We start from the raw sequence: 20,248 nt of genomic DNA on the forward strand, positions 1-20,248 counted from the left end.
AGTAAATGAATTCTAAAAAATACCAACTTATTCAATTCAAACAGAAGCATCATAATTCCTATATGTTGTTTAATTCGATATTCTCATTAAGCCCGAAGGGCTCCAGTGTTTTTAATCGGAATATCCAATAGGCTTCCCTTCTGCATAGCAGATTAAACCTATCTCCCCCTCTTTCGGTCACTCTGATTTGTTCAATTACACATATTGTAATATTTCTTAATTCCCCTTGTTGACAATGGTTTGTATGTCTAGATACACTATGCAATAAACTTTTCCCTAGAATGTTACGTCTATGTTCCAAAAACCGTATTTTGAATTTTCTAATGGTGCGACCAACATATTGTCGGCCGCACCCACAGGTAAGTAGATAAACAACATAAGAAGATTCACAATTAATAAAACTTTCTATAGGATATATTTCTCCTGTGATAGTTGACTTATAACTAGTTATTTTCCTTGAACCCACATAATTACAGGTAAGACACTTATAAGAAAAATTATCAATCAGAATTCTGCTATATTGAAAGTAGACCCTTTTTTGAACGTAGGATCGGCTATTAATCTTAAAGTGGTATATAGGAAGTCGGACACTTTGCAAACAAAACTTGCCCCTAGTATGTTTGGGAAGAAGAAACCAAAACAAGAGAATTATAAGATAGAAAAGAATATGGGTGTTATAGATTGGAGATTAGATAGACCAAAGGGCTTTTTTAAGTGTGCCAAAAACAAGTGTCTTACCTGTAATTATGTGGGGGAGATAGGTTTAATCTGCTATGCAGAAGGGAAGCCTATTGGATTATCCGATTAAAAACATTGGAGCCCTTCGGGCTTAATGAGAATATCGAATTAAACAACATATAGGAATTATGATGCTTCTGTTTGAATTGAATAAGTTGGTATTTTTTAGAATTAATTTACTAATTATTGCCTCTAGTCTCACATAATAATAATAATAATAATAATAACAAAAATAATAGAAAAATATCTGAATTGGCCCTAATGGATATTGTCCTCTTATGAGAAGACAGTAGGTGTTTCATATTTGTGTCGCCCCTTTTTTTTTTGTCTCCTCCTCCCTATAAATTGATAAAGTATTAAATACTAAATATGAAATCTATATTTTATATATCTGCATACGATCTCTGTCTGTTTTTTTCTATAGGATAATCGGATACATGACTGTTCTGTTATAGATCTCCTTACATACTCTGATTTGTCTGAGTTATAAGTATTTGCGTTTATTTGACTCCATTACATATGAAGAGAGTTATTTATGTATACAAAAAAATCTGCTAAACATACATTTGATATTAATATATACAAAGAAAATAAAATTTAATCAAAATCTGAAAAGATATATTTATATGGTATATGCTTATATATATTTTTCATATATTTATTTAAGGGAGAAATTTTTTCTCCAGAATGAATTTATTTATTTATTTATGTATCTTTGTATATATTGTTATTATTTCTGTTTATTAATTGTTGGATTATAAATTGTATATATATATTATATATATTTTATATTTCTGAATTTGAGTAGTAGACAGGCACCTCAATATTATAATATATTTGCTTTGTACTATATAAATGTGAGTAAGGACATATTAATAAACTAATAATCTATTTATTAACTATTTGCTGTGGTTACAAAATAATGCTGACAGATTAGAATGGTATTGTATGCCAATTAAGGGAGACTAAAGGGGGGTACACACGGAGAGATCCGTGCTTAAAATCTAAGCAATCTTGCTAGATTGCTTAGATTTTAAGCACGGATCTGCCGTGTGTATGCCCTCCAGCGATAGCGATGCGCGGCCCCGCACATCGCCGATGCTAGATTGAGCTGCATGCAGGCTCAATCTAGCGGGTCGCTCACTTCACCGTTGTGTGAAGTGAGCGGCCCCCCGTCGGCTTTCCCCCTCGCTCAGCACATCGCGCTGTGCTGAGCGGGGTGAGAGATGTGTGCTGAGCGGTCTGTGTTAAGATCGCTCAGCACACATCTCTCCCGTGAGTACCCCCCTTAAGAGTTAATATGGATTATCCAATTGGGAGCCCTTTGAGGGGATAAAAAAGAGACCATGGTAATGAGCTTATCATCCTCTGATGAAACCGCCGTCTTTGTGGGCGGAGAAACGCGTCAGTTGACTAATTTCCAAGTGAACTGCAAGTGGAATGCAAAGTCCGGAAGCCAGAAGCATGAACCCGGAAGTCGCGGTACGTGACACACGCAGGCATTTTCACTCTCCCACAGCCGCTGCGGATGAACCCGTGGACACAGCTACGAGTCCCTCATCCCCTGCATCTGATACCAGGATCCCAGCTACTGTGGACCAGGCAGGAGGAATCACCAGGAGGACACACAGGTTTTGCACATACCAGGAGTGCTCCTGATACTAATGGATGGGTGAAGTATTAACAACACCCACTACACGAACAGCACCTTTTTTTAAGTCTCTTGTTTGAAAATCATCACCTGTGATTTATTCTCTGCACAACTAACAGTCAGTTTGTTTGGAGCCAATATATAAATTGCTTATACGTGTGCATGAAACCAGACCAATTTCAGCTGAAGGAGAACTATTGTATAATTGCTTTAATCCATACAAGTGCATGCAATTAAGCTTCTTTCTTGTGATTCATTATCTACACAACTAACAGTCAGTCTGCTTGGAGCAAATCTTGCCTACATATGTGCATGAATCATTTCAGCTGAAGGAGAATTCCATTCTAATTGTTCTAATATACATAGGTGTATGCAATTAAGCCTTTTTTGTCTGAAGGAGCATTATACCAACCAAAGCATTCTGTGTGGAGTTTACATTTAATTTTATGTGGAGTAATTGACAAAATGAATGCCTTTTATGGTCTCATGCTAATAATTTTGTCTTACTGTTTGCATTTTAAGATTTTAATTATTATTTTGAAATAAATTATTAATTTGTATCAAAACAGCAGTCGGTTAATACCTTGTGCGCCTTCACTTATATATTTTTGGTTCACATTTTCATGTTGGGTGAACTTCAGGTCCACATTGTGAAGGCAGCCAAGTTTAGTTTGTCCTCTCTATATCTAGAGGTTAACACTCCCTAATCTAGCCCCAGACACATTGGTTTTGTTGTGTTTTTTCTGGAGAAAAGCAGCAGCAGATGGCCAGTGATTTCTGGGAAAAAACAGCAGCAGCAGATGGATGGTGATTTCCGGAGAAAAGTAGCAGCAGATGGACGGTGATTTCCGGAGAAAAGCAGCAGCAGATGGACGGTGATTTTCGGAGAAAAGCAGCAGCAGATGGACGGTGATTTCCGGAGAAAAGCAGCAGCAGATGGACGGTGATTTCTGGAGAAAAGCAGCAGCAGATGGACAGTGCTTTCCGGAGAAAAGCAGCAGCAGATGGACGGTGATTTTCGGAGAAAAGCAGCAGCAGATGGACAGTGATTTCCGGAGAAAAGCAGCAGCAGATGGATGGTGATTTCCGGAGAAAAGCAGCAGCAGATGGACGGTGATTTCCGGAGAAAAGCAGCAGCAGATGGACGCTGATTTCCGGAGAAAAGCAGCAGCAGATGGACGCTGATTTCCAGAGAAAAGCGGCAACAGATGGACAGTGCTTTCCAGAGAAAAGCAGCAGCAGATGGACGGTAATTTCCAGAGAAAAGCGGCAGCAGATGGACGGTGATTTCCGGAGAAAAGCAGCAGCAGATGGACCGTGATTTCCGGAGAAAAGCAGCAGCAGATGGATGGTGATTTCCGGAGAAAAGCAGCAGCAGATGGACGGTGATTTCCGGAGAAAAGCAGCAGCAGATGGACGCTGATTTCCGGAGAAAAGCAGCAGCAGATGGACGCTGATTTCCGGAGAAAAGCGGCAACAGATGGACAGTGCTTTCCGGAGAAAAGCAGCAGCAGATGGCCGGTGATTTTCGGAGAAAAGCAGCAGCAGATGGACAGTGATTTCCGGAGAAAAGCAGCAGCAGATGGATGGTGATTTCCGGAGAAAAGCAGCAGCAGATGGACGGTGATTTCCGGAGAAAAGCAGCAGCAGATGGACGCTGATTTCCGGAGAAAAGCAGCAGCAGATGGACGCTGATTTCCGGAGAAAAGCGGCAACAGATGGACAGTGCTTTCCAGAGAAAAGCAGCAGCAGATGGACGGTAATTTCCAGAGAAAAGCGGCAGCAGATGGACGGTGATTTCCGGAGAAAAGCAGCAGCAGATGGACCGTGATTTCCGGAGAAAAGCAGCAGCAGATGGACGGTGCTTTCGGGAGAACAGCAGCAGCAGATGGACAGTGATTTCTGGAGAAAAGCAGCAGCAGATGGATGGTGATTTCCGGAGAAAAGCAGCAGCAGATGGCCTGTGATTTCTGGAAAAAAACAGCAGCAGCAGATGGATGGTGATTTCCGGAGAAAAGCAGCAGCAGATGGACGCTGATTTCCGGAGAAAAGCAGCAGCAGATGGACGGTGATTTCCGGAGAAAAGCGGCAACAGATGGACAGTGCTTTCCAGAGAAAAGCAGCAGCAGATGGATGGTAATTTCCAGAGAAAAGCGGCAGCAGATGGACGGTGATTTCCGGAGAAAAGCAGCAGCAGATGGACCGTGATTTCCGGAGAAAAGCAGCAGCAGATGGACGGTGCTTTCGGGAGAACAGCAGCAGCAGATGGACAGTGATTTCTGGAGAAAAGCAGCAGCAGATGGATGGTGATTTCCGGAGAAAAGCAGCAGCAGATGGCCTGTGATTTCTGGAAAAAAACAGCAGCAGCAGATGGATGGTGATTTCCGGAGAAAAGTAGCAGCAGATGGACGGTGATTTCTGGAGAAAAGCAGCAGCAGATGGACGGTGATTTCCGGAGAAAAGCAGCAGCAGATGGACGCTGATTTCCGGAGAAAAGCAGCAGCAGATGGACGGTGATTTCCGGAGAAAAGCGGCAACAGATGGACAGTGCTTTCCAGAGAAAAGCAGCAGCAGATGGACGGTGATTTCCGGAGAAAAGCGGCAGCAGATGGACGGTGATTTCCGGAGAAAAGCGGCAACAGATGGACAGTGCTTTCCGGAGAAAAGCAGCAGCAGATGGACCGTGATTTCCGGAGAAAAGCGGCAGCAGATGGACGGTGCTTTCCGGAGAACAGCAGCAGCAGATGGACGGTGATTTCTGGAGAAAAGCAGCAGCAGATGGACAGTGATTTCTGGAGAAAAGCAGCAGCAGATGGATGGTGATTTCCGGAGAAAAGCAGCAGCAGATGGCCGGTGATTTCTGGAGAAAAGCAGCAGCAGATGGCCGGTGATTTCTGGAGAAAAGCAGCAGCACATGGATGGTGATTTCCAGAGAAAAGTAGCAGCAGATGGCCGGTGATTTCTGGAGAAAAGCAGCAGCAGATGAACGGTGATTTCCGGAGAAAAGCAGCAGCAGATGGACGGTGATTTCCGGAGAAAAGCAGCAGCAGATGGACGGTGATTTCTGGAGAAAAGCAGCAGCAGATGGACAGTGCTTTCTGGAGAAAAACAGCAGCAGATGGCCGGTGATTTCCGGAGAAAAGCAGCAGCAGATGGACAGTGATTTCCGGAGAAAAGCAGCAGCAGATGGATGGCGATTTCTGGAGAAAAGCAGCAGCAGATGGACGGTGATTTCAGGAGAAAAGCAGCAGCAGATGGACGCTGATTTCCGGAGAAAAGCAGCAACAGATGGACGGTGATTTCCGGAGAAAAGCGGCAACAGATGGACAGTGCTTTCCAGAGAAAAGCAGCAGCAGATGGACGGTGATTTACGGAGAAAAGCGGCAGCAGATGGACGGTGATTTCCGGAGAAAAGCGGCAACAGATGGACAGTGCTTTTCAGAGAAAAGCAGCAGCAGATGGACAGTGATTTCCGGAGAAAAGCAGCAGCAGATGGACGGTGCTTTCCAGAGAACAGCAGCAGCAGATGGACGGTGATTTCTGGAGAAAAGCAGCAGCAGATGGATGGTGATTTCTGGAGAAAAGCAGCAGCAGATGGATGGTGATTTCCGGAGAAAAGCAGCAGCAGATGGCCAGTGATTTCTGGAGAAAAGCAGCAGCAGATGGACTGTGATTTCTGGAGAAAAGCAGCAGCAGATGGACGGTGATTTCCGGAGAAAAGCAGCAGCAGATGGATGGTGATTTCCGGAAAAAAGCAGCAGCAGATGGCCGGTGATTTCTGGAGAAAAGCAGCAGCAGATGGACTGTGATTTCTGGAGAAAAGCAGCAGCAGATGGATGGTGATTTCTGGAGAAAAGCAGCAGCAGATGGATGGTGCTTTCCGGAGAAAAGCAGCAGCAGATGGACGGTGATTTACAAAGAAAAGCAGCAGCAGATGGACGGTGATTTCTGGAGAAAAGCAGCAGCAGATGGATGGTGATTTCCGGAGAAAAGTAGCAGCAGATGGCCGGTGATTTCTGGAGAAAAGCAGCAGTATATGGACGGGGCTTTCCGGAGAAAAGCAGCAGCAGATGGACGGTGATTTCCGGAGAAAAGCAGCAGCAGATGGCCGGTGATTTCTGGAGAAAAGCAGCAGCAGATGGACAGTGATTTCCGGAGAAAAGCAGCAGCAGATGGACGGTGATTTGCGGAGAAAAGCAGCAGCAGATGGATGGTGATTTCCGGAAAAAAAAGCAGCAGCAGATGGCCGATGCTTTCCGGAGAAAAGCAGCAGCAGATGGCCGGTGATTTCTGGAGAAAAGCAGCAGCAGATGGACGGTGATTTCTGGAGAAAAGGCGCACAAGGTATGAACCAACTGCTGTTTTGGTACAAATTAATAATTTATTTCAAAATAATAATTAAAATCTTAAAATGCAAACAGTAAGACAAAATTATTAGCATGAGACCATAAAAGGCATTCATTTTGTCTATTACTCCCCATAAAATTAAATGTAAACTCCACACAGAATGCTTTGGTTAGTATAATGCTCCTTCAGACAAAAAAGGCTTAATTGCATACACTTATGTATATTAGAACAATTAGAATGGAGTTCTCCTTCAGCTGAAATGATTCATGCACATATGTAGGCAAGATTTGCTCCAAGCAAACTGACTGTTAGTTGTGTAGATAATGAATCACAAGAAAGAAGCTTAATTGCATGCACTTGTATGGATTAAATCAATTATACAATAGTTCAGCTGAAATTGGTCTGGTTTCATGCACACGTATAAGCAATTTATATATTGGCTCCAAACAAACTGACTGTTAGTTGTGCAGAGAATAAATCACAGGTGATGATTTTCAAACAAGCCACTTAAAAAAAGGTGCTGTTCGTGTAGTGGGTGTTGTTAATACTCCTGATGATTCCTCCTGCCTGGTCCACAGTAGCTGGGATCCTGGTATCAGATGCAGGGGATGGGGGACTCGTAGCTGTGTCCACGGGTTCATGCACAGCCGCAGCACGCGTGGGAGAGTGGAAACACCTGCGTGTGTCGCGTACCGCGACTTCCGGGTTCGGGCTTCCGACTTCCGGACTTTGCGTTCCACTTGCGGTTCACTTGGAAATTAGTCAACTGACGCGTTTCTCCGCCCACAAGACGGCGGTTTCATCAGAGGATGATAGGCTCATTACCATGGTCTCTTTTTACCCCCTCAAAGGGCTCCCAATTGGATAATCCATATTAACTCTTAGTCTCCCTTAATTGGAATACAATACCATTCTAATCTGTCAGCATTATTTTGTAACCACAGCAAATAGTTAATAAATAGATTATTAGCTTATTAATATGTCCTTACATTTATATAGTACAAAGCAAGTATATTATAATATTGAGGTGCCTGTCTACTACTCAAATTCAGAAATATTAAATATATATAATATATATATACAATTTATAATCCAACAATTAATAAACAGAAATAATAACAATATATACAAAGATACATAAATAAATAAATAAATTCATTCCGGAGAAAAAATTTCTCCCTTAAATATATGAAAAATATATATAAGCATATACCATATAAATATATCTTTTCAGATTTTTATTACATTTTATTTTCTATGTATATATTAATATCAAATGTATGTTTAGCGGATTTTTTTGTATACATAAATAACTCTCTTAATATGTAATGGAGTCAAATAAACGCAAATACTTATAACTCAGACAAATCAGAGTATGTAAGGAGATCTATAACAGAACAGTCATGTATCCGATTATCCTATACAAAAAAAGAGAGACAGAGATCGTATGCAGATACATTAAATATAGATTTCATATATAGTATTTAATACTTTATTAATTTATAGGGAGGAGGAGACAAAAAAAGGGGGGGGGGACACACAAATATGAAACACCTACTGTCTTCTCATAAGAGGACAATATCCATTAGGGCCAATTCAGATATTTTTATATTATTTTTGTTATTATTATTATTATTATTATTATTATTATTATGTGAGACTAGAGGCAATAATTAGTAAATGAATTCTAAAAAATACCAACTTATTCAATTCAAACAGAAGCATCATAATTCCTATATGTTGTTTAATTCGATATTCTCATTAAGCCCGAAGGGCTCCAGTGTTTTTAATCGGAATATCCAATAGGCTTCCCTTCTGCATAGCAGATTAAACCTATCTCCCCCTCTTTCGGTCACTCTGATTTGTTCAATTACACATATTGTAATATTTCTTAATTCCCCTTGTTGACAATGGTTTGTATGTCTAGATACACTATGCAATAAACTTTTCCCTAGAATGTTACGTCTATGTTCCAAAAACCGTATTTTGAATTTTCTAATGGTGCGACCAACATATTGTCGGCCGCACCCACAGGTAAGTAGATAAACAACATAAGAAGATTCACAATTAATAAAACTTTCTATAGGATATATTTCTCCTGTGATAGTTGACTTATAACTAGTTATTTTCCTTGAACCCACATAATTACAGGTAAGACACTTATAAGAAAAATTATCAATCAGAATTCTGCTATATTGAAAGTAGACCCTTTTTTGAACGTAGGATCGGCTATTAATCTTAAAGTGGTATATAGGAAGTCGGACACTTTGCAAACAAAACTTGCCCCTAGTATGTTTGGGAAGAAGAAACCAAAACAAGAGAATTATAAGATAGAAAAGAATATGGGTGTTATAGATTGGAGATTAGATAGACCAAAGGGCTTTTTTAAGTGTGCCAAAAACAAGTGTCTTACCTGTAATTATGTGGGGGAGATAGGTTTAATCTGCTATGCAGAAGGGAAGCCTATTGGATTATCCGATTAAAAACATTGGAGCCCTTCGGGCTTAATGAGAATATCGAATTAAACAACATATAGGAATTATGATGCTTCTGTTTGAATTGAATAAGTTGGTATTTTTTAGAATTAATTTACTAATTATTGCCTCTAGTCTCACATAATAATAATAATAATAATAATAATAACAAAAATAATAGAAAAATATCTGAATTGGCCCTAATGGATATTGTCCTCTTATGAGAAGACAGTAGGTGTTTCATATTTGTGTCGCCCCTTTTTTTTTTGTCTCCTCCTCCCTATAAATTGATAAAGTATTAAATACTAAATATGAAATCTATATTTTATATATCTGCATACGATCTCTGTCTGTTTTTTTCTATAGGATAATCGGATACATGACTGTTCTGTTATAGATCTCCTTACATACTCTGATTTGTCTGAGTTATAAGTATTTGCGTTTATTTGACTCCATTACATATGAAGAGAGTTATTTATGTATACAAAAAAATCTGCTAAACATACATTTGATATTAATATATACAAAGAAAATAAAATTTAATCAAAATCTGAAAAGATATATTTATATGGTATATGCTTATATATATTTTTCATATATTTATTTAAGGGAGAAATTTTTTCTCCGGAATGAATTTATTTATTTATTTATGTATCTTTGTATATATTGTTATTATTTCTGTTTATTAATTGTTGGATTATAAATTGTATATATATATTATATATATTTTATATTTCTGAATTTGAGTAGTAGACAGGCACCTCAATATTATAATATATTTGCTTTGTACTATATAAATGTGAGTAAGGACATATTAATAAACTAATAATCTATTTATTAACTATTTGCTGTGGTTACAAAATAATGCTGACAGATTAGAATGGTATTGTATGCCAATTAAGGGAGACTAAAGGGGGGTACACACGGAGAGATCCGTGCTTAAAATCTAAGCAATCTTGCTAGATTGCTTAGATTTTAAGCACGGATCTGCCGTGTGTATGCCCTCCAGCGATAGCGATGCGCGGCCCCGCACATCGCCGATGCTAGATTGAGCTGCATGCAGGCTCAATCTAGCGGGTCGCTCACTTCACCGTTGTGTGAAGTGAGCGGCCCCCCGTCGGCTTTCCCCCTCGCTCAGCACATCGCGCTGTGCTGAGCGGGGTGAGAGATGTGTGCTGAGCGGTCTGTGTTAAGATCGCTCAGCACACATCTCTCCCGTGAGTACCCCCCTTAAGAGTTAATATGGATTATCCAATTGGGAGCCCTTTGAGGGGATAAAAAAGAGACCATGGTAATGAGCTTATCATCCTCTGATGAAACCGCCGTCTTTGTGGGCGGAGAAACGCGTCAGTTGACTAATTTCCAAGTGAACTGCAAGTGGAATGCAAAGTCCGGAAGCCAGAAGCATGAACCCGGAAGTCGCGGTACGTGACACACGCAGGCATTTTCACTCTCCCACAGCTGCTGCGGATGAACCCGTGGACACAGCTACGAGTCCCTCATCCCCTGCATCTGATACCAGGATCCCAGCTACTGTGGACCAGGCAGGAGGAATCACCAGGAGGACACACAGGTTTTGCACATACCAGGAGTGCTCCTGATACTAATGGATGGGTGAAGTATTAACAACACCCACTACACGAACAGCACCTTTTTTTAAGTCTCTTGTTTGAAAATCATCACCTGTGATTTATTCTCTGCACAACTAACAGTCAGTTTGTTTGGAGCCAATATATAAATTGCTTATACGTGTGCATGAAACCAGACCAATTTCAGCTGAAGGAGAACTATTGTATAATTGCTTTAATCCATACAAGTGCATGCAATTAAGCTTCTTTCTTGTGATTCATTATCTACACAACTAACAGTCAGTCTGCTTGGAGCAAATCTTGCCTACATATGTGCATGAATCATTTCAGCTGAAGGAGAATTCCATTCTAATTGTTCTAATATACATAGGTGTATGCAATTAAGCCTTTTTTGTCTGAAGGAGCATTATACCAACCAAAGCATTCTGTGTGGAGTTTACATTTAGTTTTATGTGGAGTAATTGACAAAATGAATGCCTTTTATGGTCTCATGCTAATAATTTTGTCTTACTGTTTGCATTTTAAGATTTTAATTATTATTTTGAAATAAATTATTAATTTGTATCAAAACAGCAGTCGGTTAATACCTTGTGCGCCTTCACTTATATATTTTTGGTTCACATTTTCATGTTGGGTGAATTTCAGGTCCACATTGTGAAGGCAGCCAAGTTTAGTTTGTCCTCTCTATATCTAGAGGTTAACACTCCCTAATCTAGCCCCAGACACATTGGTTTTGTTGTGTTTTTTCTGGAGAAAAGCAGCAGCAGATGGCCAGTGATTTCCAGAGAAAAGCAGCAGACAATAAACAGAGGTTTCAGGCTGAAAGATCCCGAGGGGGGAACAGATGTCACTAATCTCAGAATTCCCACATCTGGACAGAAAAGTTGCAGGAAAGTGATGAGCTGAATAAGTTTGGAGGCACCCCAATTATCGTGCGGAGGCTGAAATCAGAGGGGAAGCTGTCCCCGCAGCACACTGCTTGATGAGAAAGTTCCACTTGCTATAGTATATCTCAGGGCCGGCCCGACCATTACGCTGACTACGCAGCCACGTAGAGCGCTGCATTGTGGAGGGCGCAGCGGATCACTTAACCAGCGGGTGCCTGGCTCCTTCACAGTGCCTGCATTAGCTCTGTGCACCAGCAGGGGGAGCCAGAGCCTCTGTGTGCGGTACTGTGGAGGCGCCTGCACTGTGTCACCGAGGGAGTCACCTGTCACACATCAGCTAGAGGCTCCGCTCCCCCCATCCCACCTAGGGCCAGATTTTCACACAAGGGCCCCCACACAGGTCAGTCCGTGTGGACACAGTAACAGGCATTTCTGTGCAGTCTGTAAAAAAGCCGTATTAGGCAGTGTCATGGGCAGCTTTGTGTGAAGGTGGCAGGGTGCAGGCAGTATACAGAACATCTATGTGCGAGGACCCAAAATGGAGATACAGAATGTGACTGCTGAAGTGATATGTAGCGACGGCTGTGCTCAGTCCTTGCTCTGTGGCTGTGTGTACACTATGCACACAGATGAGGAGCTGGAGCAGCAGTCCTGAGTCCCTTTAACTTGTTATTACATGCTTAAGGGAATTGGGAGACATTCTGTAGCATGTAAGGACTATGCATTCTGCAGCAAGAGACATTTCTGGATGCTCTAAATCAGCTGGAGGCCTCAACCAAAGGTAAGCACCCATGGACTCTTTGGTGGTGGTGGGGGGGGGGGGGGTTCATTGGGACATAATGTTATTAAAAAGGGACTTTATTTACAATGAGCTGACATGAGAACATAATAAAGTGGACTCCGTGTGGCATACTGGGAGGCACTTTGTGGCACTGGGTCATAGTATTAATATGGGGGTTCTGTGTGGTATAGTGTGGGTGGGCAATATGTGCCATACTGGGACAGTACTGGTGTACTGGAGTAGGCTGTTTTTCATACTGGAGGCACAGTGGGGCATAATGCTTATACTGGGTGCACAGTATAGCATGTTGGGGACATTGTGGCATAAATGTTCATACTGGGGGTACAGTGTAGCATGATGTTTGTAATTTTATTGTTCAGGGACCCTACAAATGAGTTGCCCTGATCCCACCTGTCGCCTCGCTCTGCAGGTTAGTGTGTGCGCCGTCACCTTGTCATTTATGCTGCGACCCCCGCACTCTAATCACTAGTGTCAGGGATAGATCCCACTGGCCCGGGCTCAGTGAGCCAGCAGTGCCAGAGACGGATATTCCACAAGGCGAACCAGGCAAACAGTATCTAGACACCACAGAGCCAACAGAGCGGGTGCAGCACTGATAGCAATCAGTGAGCTCTCCTCTAGGAGGAGGGCTAGTGTGGGTGTGTGGGCTGAGTGGAAAGTCCGGGTGCCAATAGCATCAGGGGTTGGGACTGGGAGAGAAGCTGCTTGCCGGGTACCAGGAAGCTGTCTGTGTCTGAGACATAGGCTGACACAGGGGTTATGGCTAAAACCAATGTTGGGGAAAGGACCTTTGACATCACTAGGGGGAGGAGCAAGGCCCGAACAAAGTACCTGAAATGTACCCTTGCGGGCTCGCTTCACTCGACACAGGTTTACTATCGGGAACAGTTGGTGGCGTGGATAGTGAAGGTACTATCCTGCCGGCATTGCTCCTCCCCCTGATGTCAGAGGTCCTTTAGCCCACTTGGTTCTAGCATCTACCCTGACTCAGGAGGTGCAGAGGGGGAGGGGCAAGGCACCTGTACCTGCTCCGTTCAGTGACAGGAGGGAGAACAGCTGCGGGAGACCACCTAGCCAACACACCACAGTTACTGAAAGCACAGCTGCTGGATCAGGTGAGTAGAGCAAATGGAAGCTGCATTTAACAGGCAGCGGGGGAACTCGTGGGGGGGGGGGGGGGGGGGCGGAGGGTGACAGACTGACAGTGGCTGGGAAAAATAGATGGGGTGAAAATACAAATGGTTAGTGCAGAAAGTGGATACAGAAGTTTGTCATATACTCCAAGTCCTCTTTTTATGGGTTGTTGTTGTTTTTTTTTTTTTGTAGCTTTCATTGTGGAGTTTGCTCAGGCAGTTGTTTTAGTTCACTTTGGAGTGCCATGAAATATATATATATTGGACTATGTTTATGGAAAAAACTCCAGTGTCATGTTGGAGACACTTACTGGAGAAACAATGTGATGTTCTGGGAAAGAGAGGCTGGTATATAGTTGACTGTGAGGTGGTAATGTTACACATTCTCCAACTTGTATACAATCACATGCCTCTTCCTCAGTCCGGGACGGGATGTAGTTAGCACAACAGAATACCGACACGGGAATCCCGACAGCTGACACCTTACATGTAAGTATCCTGGGGGAAGGTTAGGGTCAGGCTGCGGGAGGGGATGTTAGGTTTAGGCTGCGGGAAGGGAGGGTTAGAATTAGGCAGCAGGTACAGATGGTTGGGATGTGGGAGGTGAGGTTAGGATTGGGCTGTGGGAAGGGAAGTTGGATTTAGGCTGCGGGTAGGGAGGTTAGGGTTAGACTGCGGGTACAGAGGGTTAGGCTGTGGGAAGGGAGGGTTAGGGTTAGACTGCGGGTACAGAGGGTTAGGCTGCGGGAGAGGAGGTTAGGATTAGGCAGCAGGAAGTTAGGGTTAGACTGCAGGAACAGAGGGTTAGGATTAGGCTGCGGGAGGGGAGGGTTAGGATTACGCTGTGGGAAGGGAGGTTTAGGGGAATCACATGCCTCTTCCTCAGTCCGGGACGGGATGTAGTTAGCACAACAGAATACCGACACGGGAATCCCGACAGCTGACACCTTACATGTAAGTATCCGGGGGGAGGGTTAGGGTCAGGCTGCGGGAGGGGATGTTAGGTTTAGGCTGCGGGAAGGGAGGGTTAGAATTAGGCAGCAGGTACAGATGGTTGGGATGTGGGAGGTGAGGTTAGGATTGGGCTGTGGGAAGGGAAGTTGGATTTAGGCTGCGGGTAGGGAGGTTAGGGTTAGACTGCGGGTACAGAGGGTTAGGCTGTGGGAAGGGAGGGTTAGGGTTAGACTGCGGGTACAGAGGGTTAGGCTGCGGGAGAGGAGGTTAGGATTAGGCAGCAGGAAGTTAGGGTTAGACTGCAGGAACAGAGGGTTAGGATTAGGCTGCGGGAGGGGAGGGTTAGGATTAGACTGCGGGTACAGATAGTTAGGGTTAGGCTGCAGGAGGGGATATTAGGGTTAGGCTGCGAGAAGGGAGGTTTAGGATTACGCTGTGGGAAGGGAGGTTTAGGGAAGGGGAAGGATTAGGCTTATCTTCCTTATGAATAACTGTTGGGATTCCCACTGTCAGGATGTCGGTGTCTGTATTCTGTCCGCAGGGATCCAGTAAAGCAACCGTCAGGGACACCTCACTGCTGTATAGGTCTGCAAAATATCTTATCAAGGGGCGCCAAAATCTATATTCGCTTACCAAAAAAATAAAGCTTGGGCCGAGCCCTGCATATCACACGTGTCCAAACTCCATAAACTCACTTTTACATTTCAGAAGCAGCTTTGAATCCACATTGCACATGTGTTACAGGCAGCACAGCATCTGTTCATGTTAATATGTAGTATTGCAAGCGTTACTCTTATGCTGCCCAATGTTTACCATACACCCACTGCCACAATGAATACCATATGAATACCTAAATGTTTTCTACTACAGAGACTGCATAATTATTACACTTACTATTTTTTGTGTAGCATTCCATCATCATTTCATTGATACAGTGTAGGATATAACTTTGATCATTTATATCATGATTGAATTAGGCCTTATATCGTAAGGCAGGTTACTCTTTTGCATCATATCTGTGTCCCTACCTGTCTCTGTTAACCTGGAGGAGGAACACCTAACCTCTCTGCCAGGGCGGGGTACAGCAGAAAAGTATTTTCAGAATAGGCCATCCTACATCATAGTACCTCTACTCTGCACTCTTTGCACCCACTCTACCCCACAAGCAGGAGCTGGCTGGCAACTTTCAGCCTGTGGGGCAGACTCAAGCAAGTGGCCTAGGTTTTCACATGGAATGCAGAGCAAAAATGGCTCTGGAACACTTAAATTGCACTGGCCCGGGGGGCAGATGGCACCCTGCCCAGACTGCCCCTGCCCACAGGCCACCGTGGTATCACATTTATACGGTGATGCATACAATGTTTTTATTAGTGATACTAAAGGGGATATATAACAATCAAAAATCACTTTTACTGTAATCAGAAGGCATCCATACTTTATTTCAATTTACCATGATAATAACAACCTCTTTACTAAATTTTATCATGATAAAATAAAGACACTGACTGCATTGGATTAAAGGTCACAGCTTTTATTAACTGAATGACCAATTTTAATTTCCTAAAATTATAAAGAAAAGGCTACAAAACACTCAGCTCTAGATAATGAAATTCTAATAAGTTGGAGGGAAACCTTTCTTGGGTGCATCCTGCACTATGAAGGACTCGCCAACCTTTACTACAGTATGTCACAGTTTGAAAGCTTCCTGAAAGAAAAGTTCCTAGGTCTCCCCCATAGCTGGGACATACCTGCCTTACTTCAAAAGAGCAAGTGCCCCACAATGACCTCTTTCACTACACGTGACCACTGATTTATACTGATTCCTACCTAGCAGTGTCTTTTTCTGCATAAAAGAGGAATTAGTAAGGACAACAAACAGAATGAGCAATGTTTTGGGTGGTAGAGAGGGACTTTCCAATTGATGAAGATAACAACTAAAATTCAAACCCAAGCTTTATTGAATCCTAACACTCCTGCTAAAATCTAATAGGCTCAAAGACAACCAATCAAAAAATTAACTACAGATGGGTCCACGGTTAACTTGACTAGTTTTCTGCACCTAGGCACAACATGATTTATTAGCATAAACCCTTCATCTATTGTTCTCAGCTGCAATACAATACAGAGAACAATACAGCAGGGGATTAAGTCATTACAGCATGGGATTAAGTCTGACTGGCCAGTCTCAGTTAATCCTATTAAAGGTCGAGATAAACGTGGACCCATCTGTAAATAGCAATTTGCCTAATAATTGGTAACTATTAATAAACAATCACAAAAAACGAAAATCCCATATAGGATTAAGTTTATGCAGCTCTTGTGTAATCATAACATTTGTGAACATAATACTGCATATTGTGAACAGCGCACACTGCTAAAACTGTATAAAAATCATATCAAAGAGCTGGTTTTGCATAACTTTAACAAGTCTCTGAATAAATTAATTACTGGCATGAACAATAAATGCTTTTGTCCTCAGTAGCATCCCACTAGATTACAAACGGAGATTAAACATTTTATGCTCAAATCCCACTCTACAATATACTCAACCAGCCTCAGCACTAGATGGCCTGGTCTACTTACCACTATAACAGTGACAATCAAAATTAATCAGTAGAGGGTGAGGCACAAAAACAACATGCTCCTTCTTCTTAGAGGCCTCGAACCCAGGCCAAAACAGAACACAAAGGTTAGCCCATGAGAGGCCTCTTTTTTTTTTATTACCCTGACGACAATTTACCAGAGAACATGGGAGGAGTTCCATCATTTTTCATATTCTGGGTTGGTAGCAAGCTAATTCCGTTTTGATTTCTGGGCAGCCCCCCATAGAAGATAATTATGTGTTCCAGCGATAAACTAATGTTGGTCACCACTGGTTTTGAAACTGGGATAGTGTTGCTTGATTTTATAATCTGATCTTTAAAATATTTGTCAAATTTTTGGTGAATCTGTTGAAATGTAATTAATAAAACACTGAAAATCTGTTGACTTTATGAATCATACAATTCAATGCTCTATCAGTACCAAACACCATCTTAGATCTACTATCCTTTTCTGCCCTGTCCCTGTACCAGAGATTATGTGATAAGCAGAGCAGCAAGTGATGGGGACAATCTACATAGGACAAGATGCTGGTTGTTTGGAGACAGGAGAAGAAGAAGATAATGCAGAACTCACAATTTGGTCAAATAGAAAAGGTGACAGCAGAACAGCAACACAAGAAGTAGGTGACAGGAGAAGATGGAGGAAGACTACAGAGATGTGGAGAAGAGTAAACTGCATGATAACTGTTCAGGAGACTGCATTATTACTATACTTGTTATCAAGCATTACCCAAAATGCAGTTGAGCTCATTTCACATCTTTCCAGTTACATATTAATCCTAATAATTTCTTACCATTTTCTGATTGCCACCATTTCTTTTTCCACTCTGGATCAAACGCTGTAATAACATTTTCAATCTCATGGCTATTGGGATGAGAGTATGGATTATATGGATACCTGGAATCACAGGTAAAACATTTTTCATCATCCTAGAATAAAAAGAGACATACATATATGATTTTATTTTTGCTTCTGCTTTCAGAGGAGACAAGGCATGAGTACGGAGGAGAGAGGGTGCTAAGATAAATTTCACAGTGCATTGCTAGAACTCCTGATCAGCCTAGTAGTGGTGTCAGACTATATACATTTACTGTTGTTGCTAGAACATGGCCAACCCCATGGAACATATGGTATACCCTCCAACATTTTACATATGAAAATTGGTGCAAATTAGGAAAAGAGGCGTGGCCACGGGTAAAGGGTTGACCACGCCCCCTTCCCTATGCTTTCAATGTTAATTTGGAGAGTCAAAAATCAGTACAAAGCTCTTTTTGGCAGGTACAGACCATAAAAAAGGTACTGTTGGAGGGTAAGACATGGTACTGTATGAAGGATGTGTAGTAGAGTCTGACTTGTAAAATGCCCTGGACTACAATTGCCAACTGCCTATTTTGTCAGTCCTGAGCCTCACAATTTCTGATGGCAGCCCTGGTCACAGTGCCATAATTAGAACAATTTTTTTAAATTAACGACCATCATGAGGCAGCACAAGTCAATTAAGTCCATTGTTACTAGAGATGTGCACCGGACATTTTTCGGGTTTTGTGTTTTGGTTTTGGATTCGGTTCCGCGGCCGTGCTTTGGATTCGGACGTGTTTTGGCAAAATCTCCCTGAATTTTTTTTGTCGGATTCGGGTGTGTTTTGGATTCGGGTGTTTTTTTTTTAAAAAAAACCTCAAAAACAGCTTAAATCATAGAATTTGAGGGTAATTTTGATCCCATAGTATTATTAACCTCAATAACCATAATTTCCACTCATTTCCAGTCTATTCTGAACACCTCACACCTCACAATATTATTTTTAGGCCTAAAATTTGCACCAAGGTCGCTAGATGACTAAGCTAAGCTACCCAAGTGGGCGGCACAAACACCTGGCCCATCTAGGAGTGGCACTGCAGTGTCAGACAGGATGGCACTAAAAAAATTAGCCCCAAAAATCACATGATGCAGAGATAAATAAAAAAAAGAGGTGCAAGATGGAATTGTCCTTGGGCCCTCCCACCCACCCTTATGTTGTATAAACAGGACATTCACACTTTAACAAACCCATCATTTCAGCCACAGGGTCTGCCACACGACTGTGGCTGAAATGACTGGTTGGTTTGGGCCCCCACCAAAAAAGAAGCAATCAATCTCTCCTTGCACAGACTGGCTCTACAGAGGCAAGATGTCCACCTCCTCCTCATCGTCCAATTCATCACCCCTTTCACTGTGTACATCCTCCTCCTCACAGAGTATTAATTCGTCCCCACTGGAATCCACCATCTCAGGTCCCTGTGTACTTTCTGGAGGCAATTGCTGGTGAATGTCTCCACGGAGGAATTGATTATAATTCATTTTGATGAACATCATCTTCTCCACATTTTCTGGAAGTAACCTCGTACGCAGATCGCTGACAAGGTGAGCGGCTGCACTAAACACTCTTTCGGAGTACACACTGGAGGGGGGGCAACTAAGGTAAAATAAAGCCAGTTTGTGCAAGGGCCTCCAAATTGCCTCTTTTTCCTTCCAGTATACGTACGGACTGCCTGACGTGCCTACTTGGATGCTGTTACTCATATAATCCTCCACCATTCTTTCAATGGTGACAGAATCATATGCAGTGACAGTAGACGACATGTCAGTAATCTTTGGCAGGTCCTACAGTCCGGACCAGATGTCAGCAATCGCTCCAGACTGCCCTGCATCACCGCCAGCGGGTGGGCTCGGAATTCTTAGCCTTTTCCTCGCAGCCCCAGTTGCAGGAGAACGTGAAAGAGGAGCTGTTGACGGGTCACGTTCCGCTTGACTTGACAAGTGTCTCACCAGCAGGTCTTTGAACATGTGCAGACTTGTGTCTGCCGGAAAGAGAGATACAATGTAGGCTTTAAACCTAGGATCGAGCACGGTGGCCAAAATGTAGTGCTCTGATTTCTTCAGATTGACCACCCGTGAATCCTGGTTAAGCGAATTAAGGGCTCCATCCACAAGTCCCACATGCCTAGCAGAATCGCTCCGTTTTAGCTTCTCCTTCAATCTCTCCAGCTGCTTCTGCAAAAGCCTGATGAGGGGAATGACCTGACTCAGGCT

At 42.6% G+C, this 20,248-nt stretch overlaps 1 protein-coding gene across 1 annotated transcript in view; it reads right to left on the reverse strand.

The window, feature by feature from the left end:
* Positions 1-20,248, reverse strand: part of LAMB4 (laminin subunit beta 4) — a 260,547-nt gene that overhangs the window by 228,752 nt on the left and 11,547 nt on the right. The window contains exon 3 of the mRNA XM_063929992.1: positions 17,973-18,108. Within this exon, the coding sequence (XP_063786062.1) occupies positions 17,973-18,108 (136 nt within the window). The remainder of the gene's footprint in view (positions 1-17,972; positions 18,109-20,248) is intronic.

The sequence above is a fragment of the Pseudophryne corroboree genome, chromosome 6 (assembly GCF_028390025.1).
Source record: "Pseudophryne corroboree isolate aPseCor3 chromosome 6, aPseCor3.hap2, whole genome shotgun sequence".
Taxonomy (NCBI): domain Eukaryota; kingdom Metazoa; phylum Chordata; class Amphibia; order Anura; family Myobatrachidae; genus Pseudophryne; species Pseudophryne corroboree.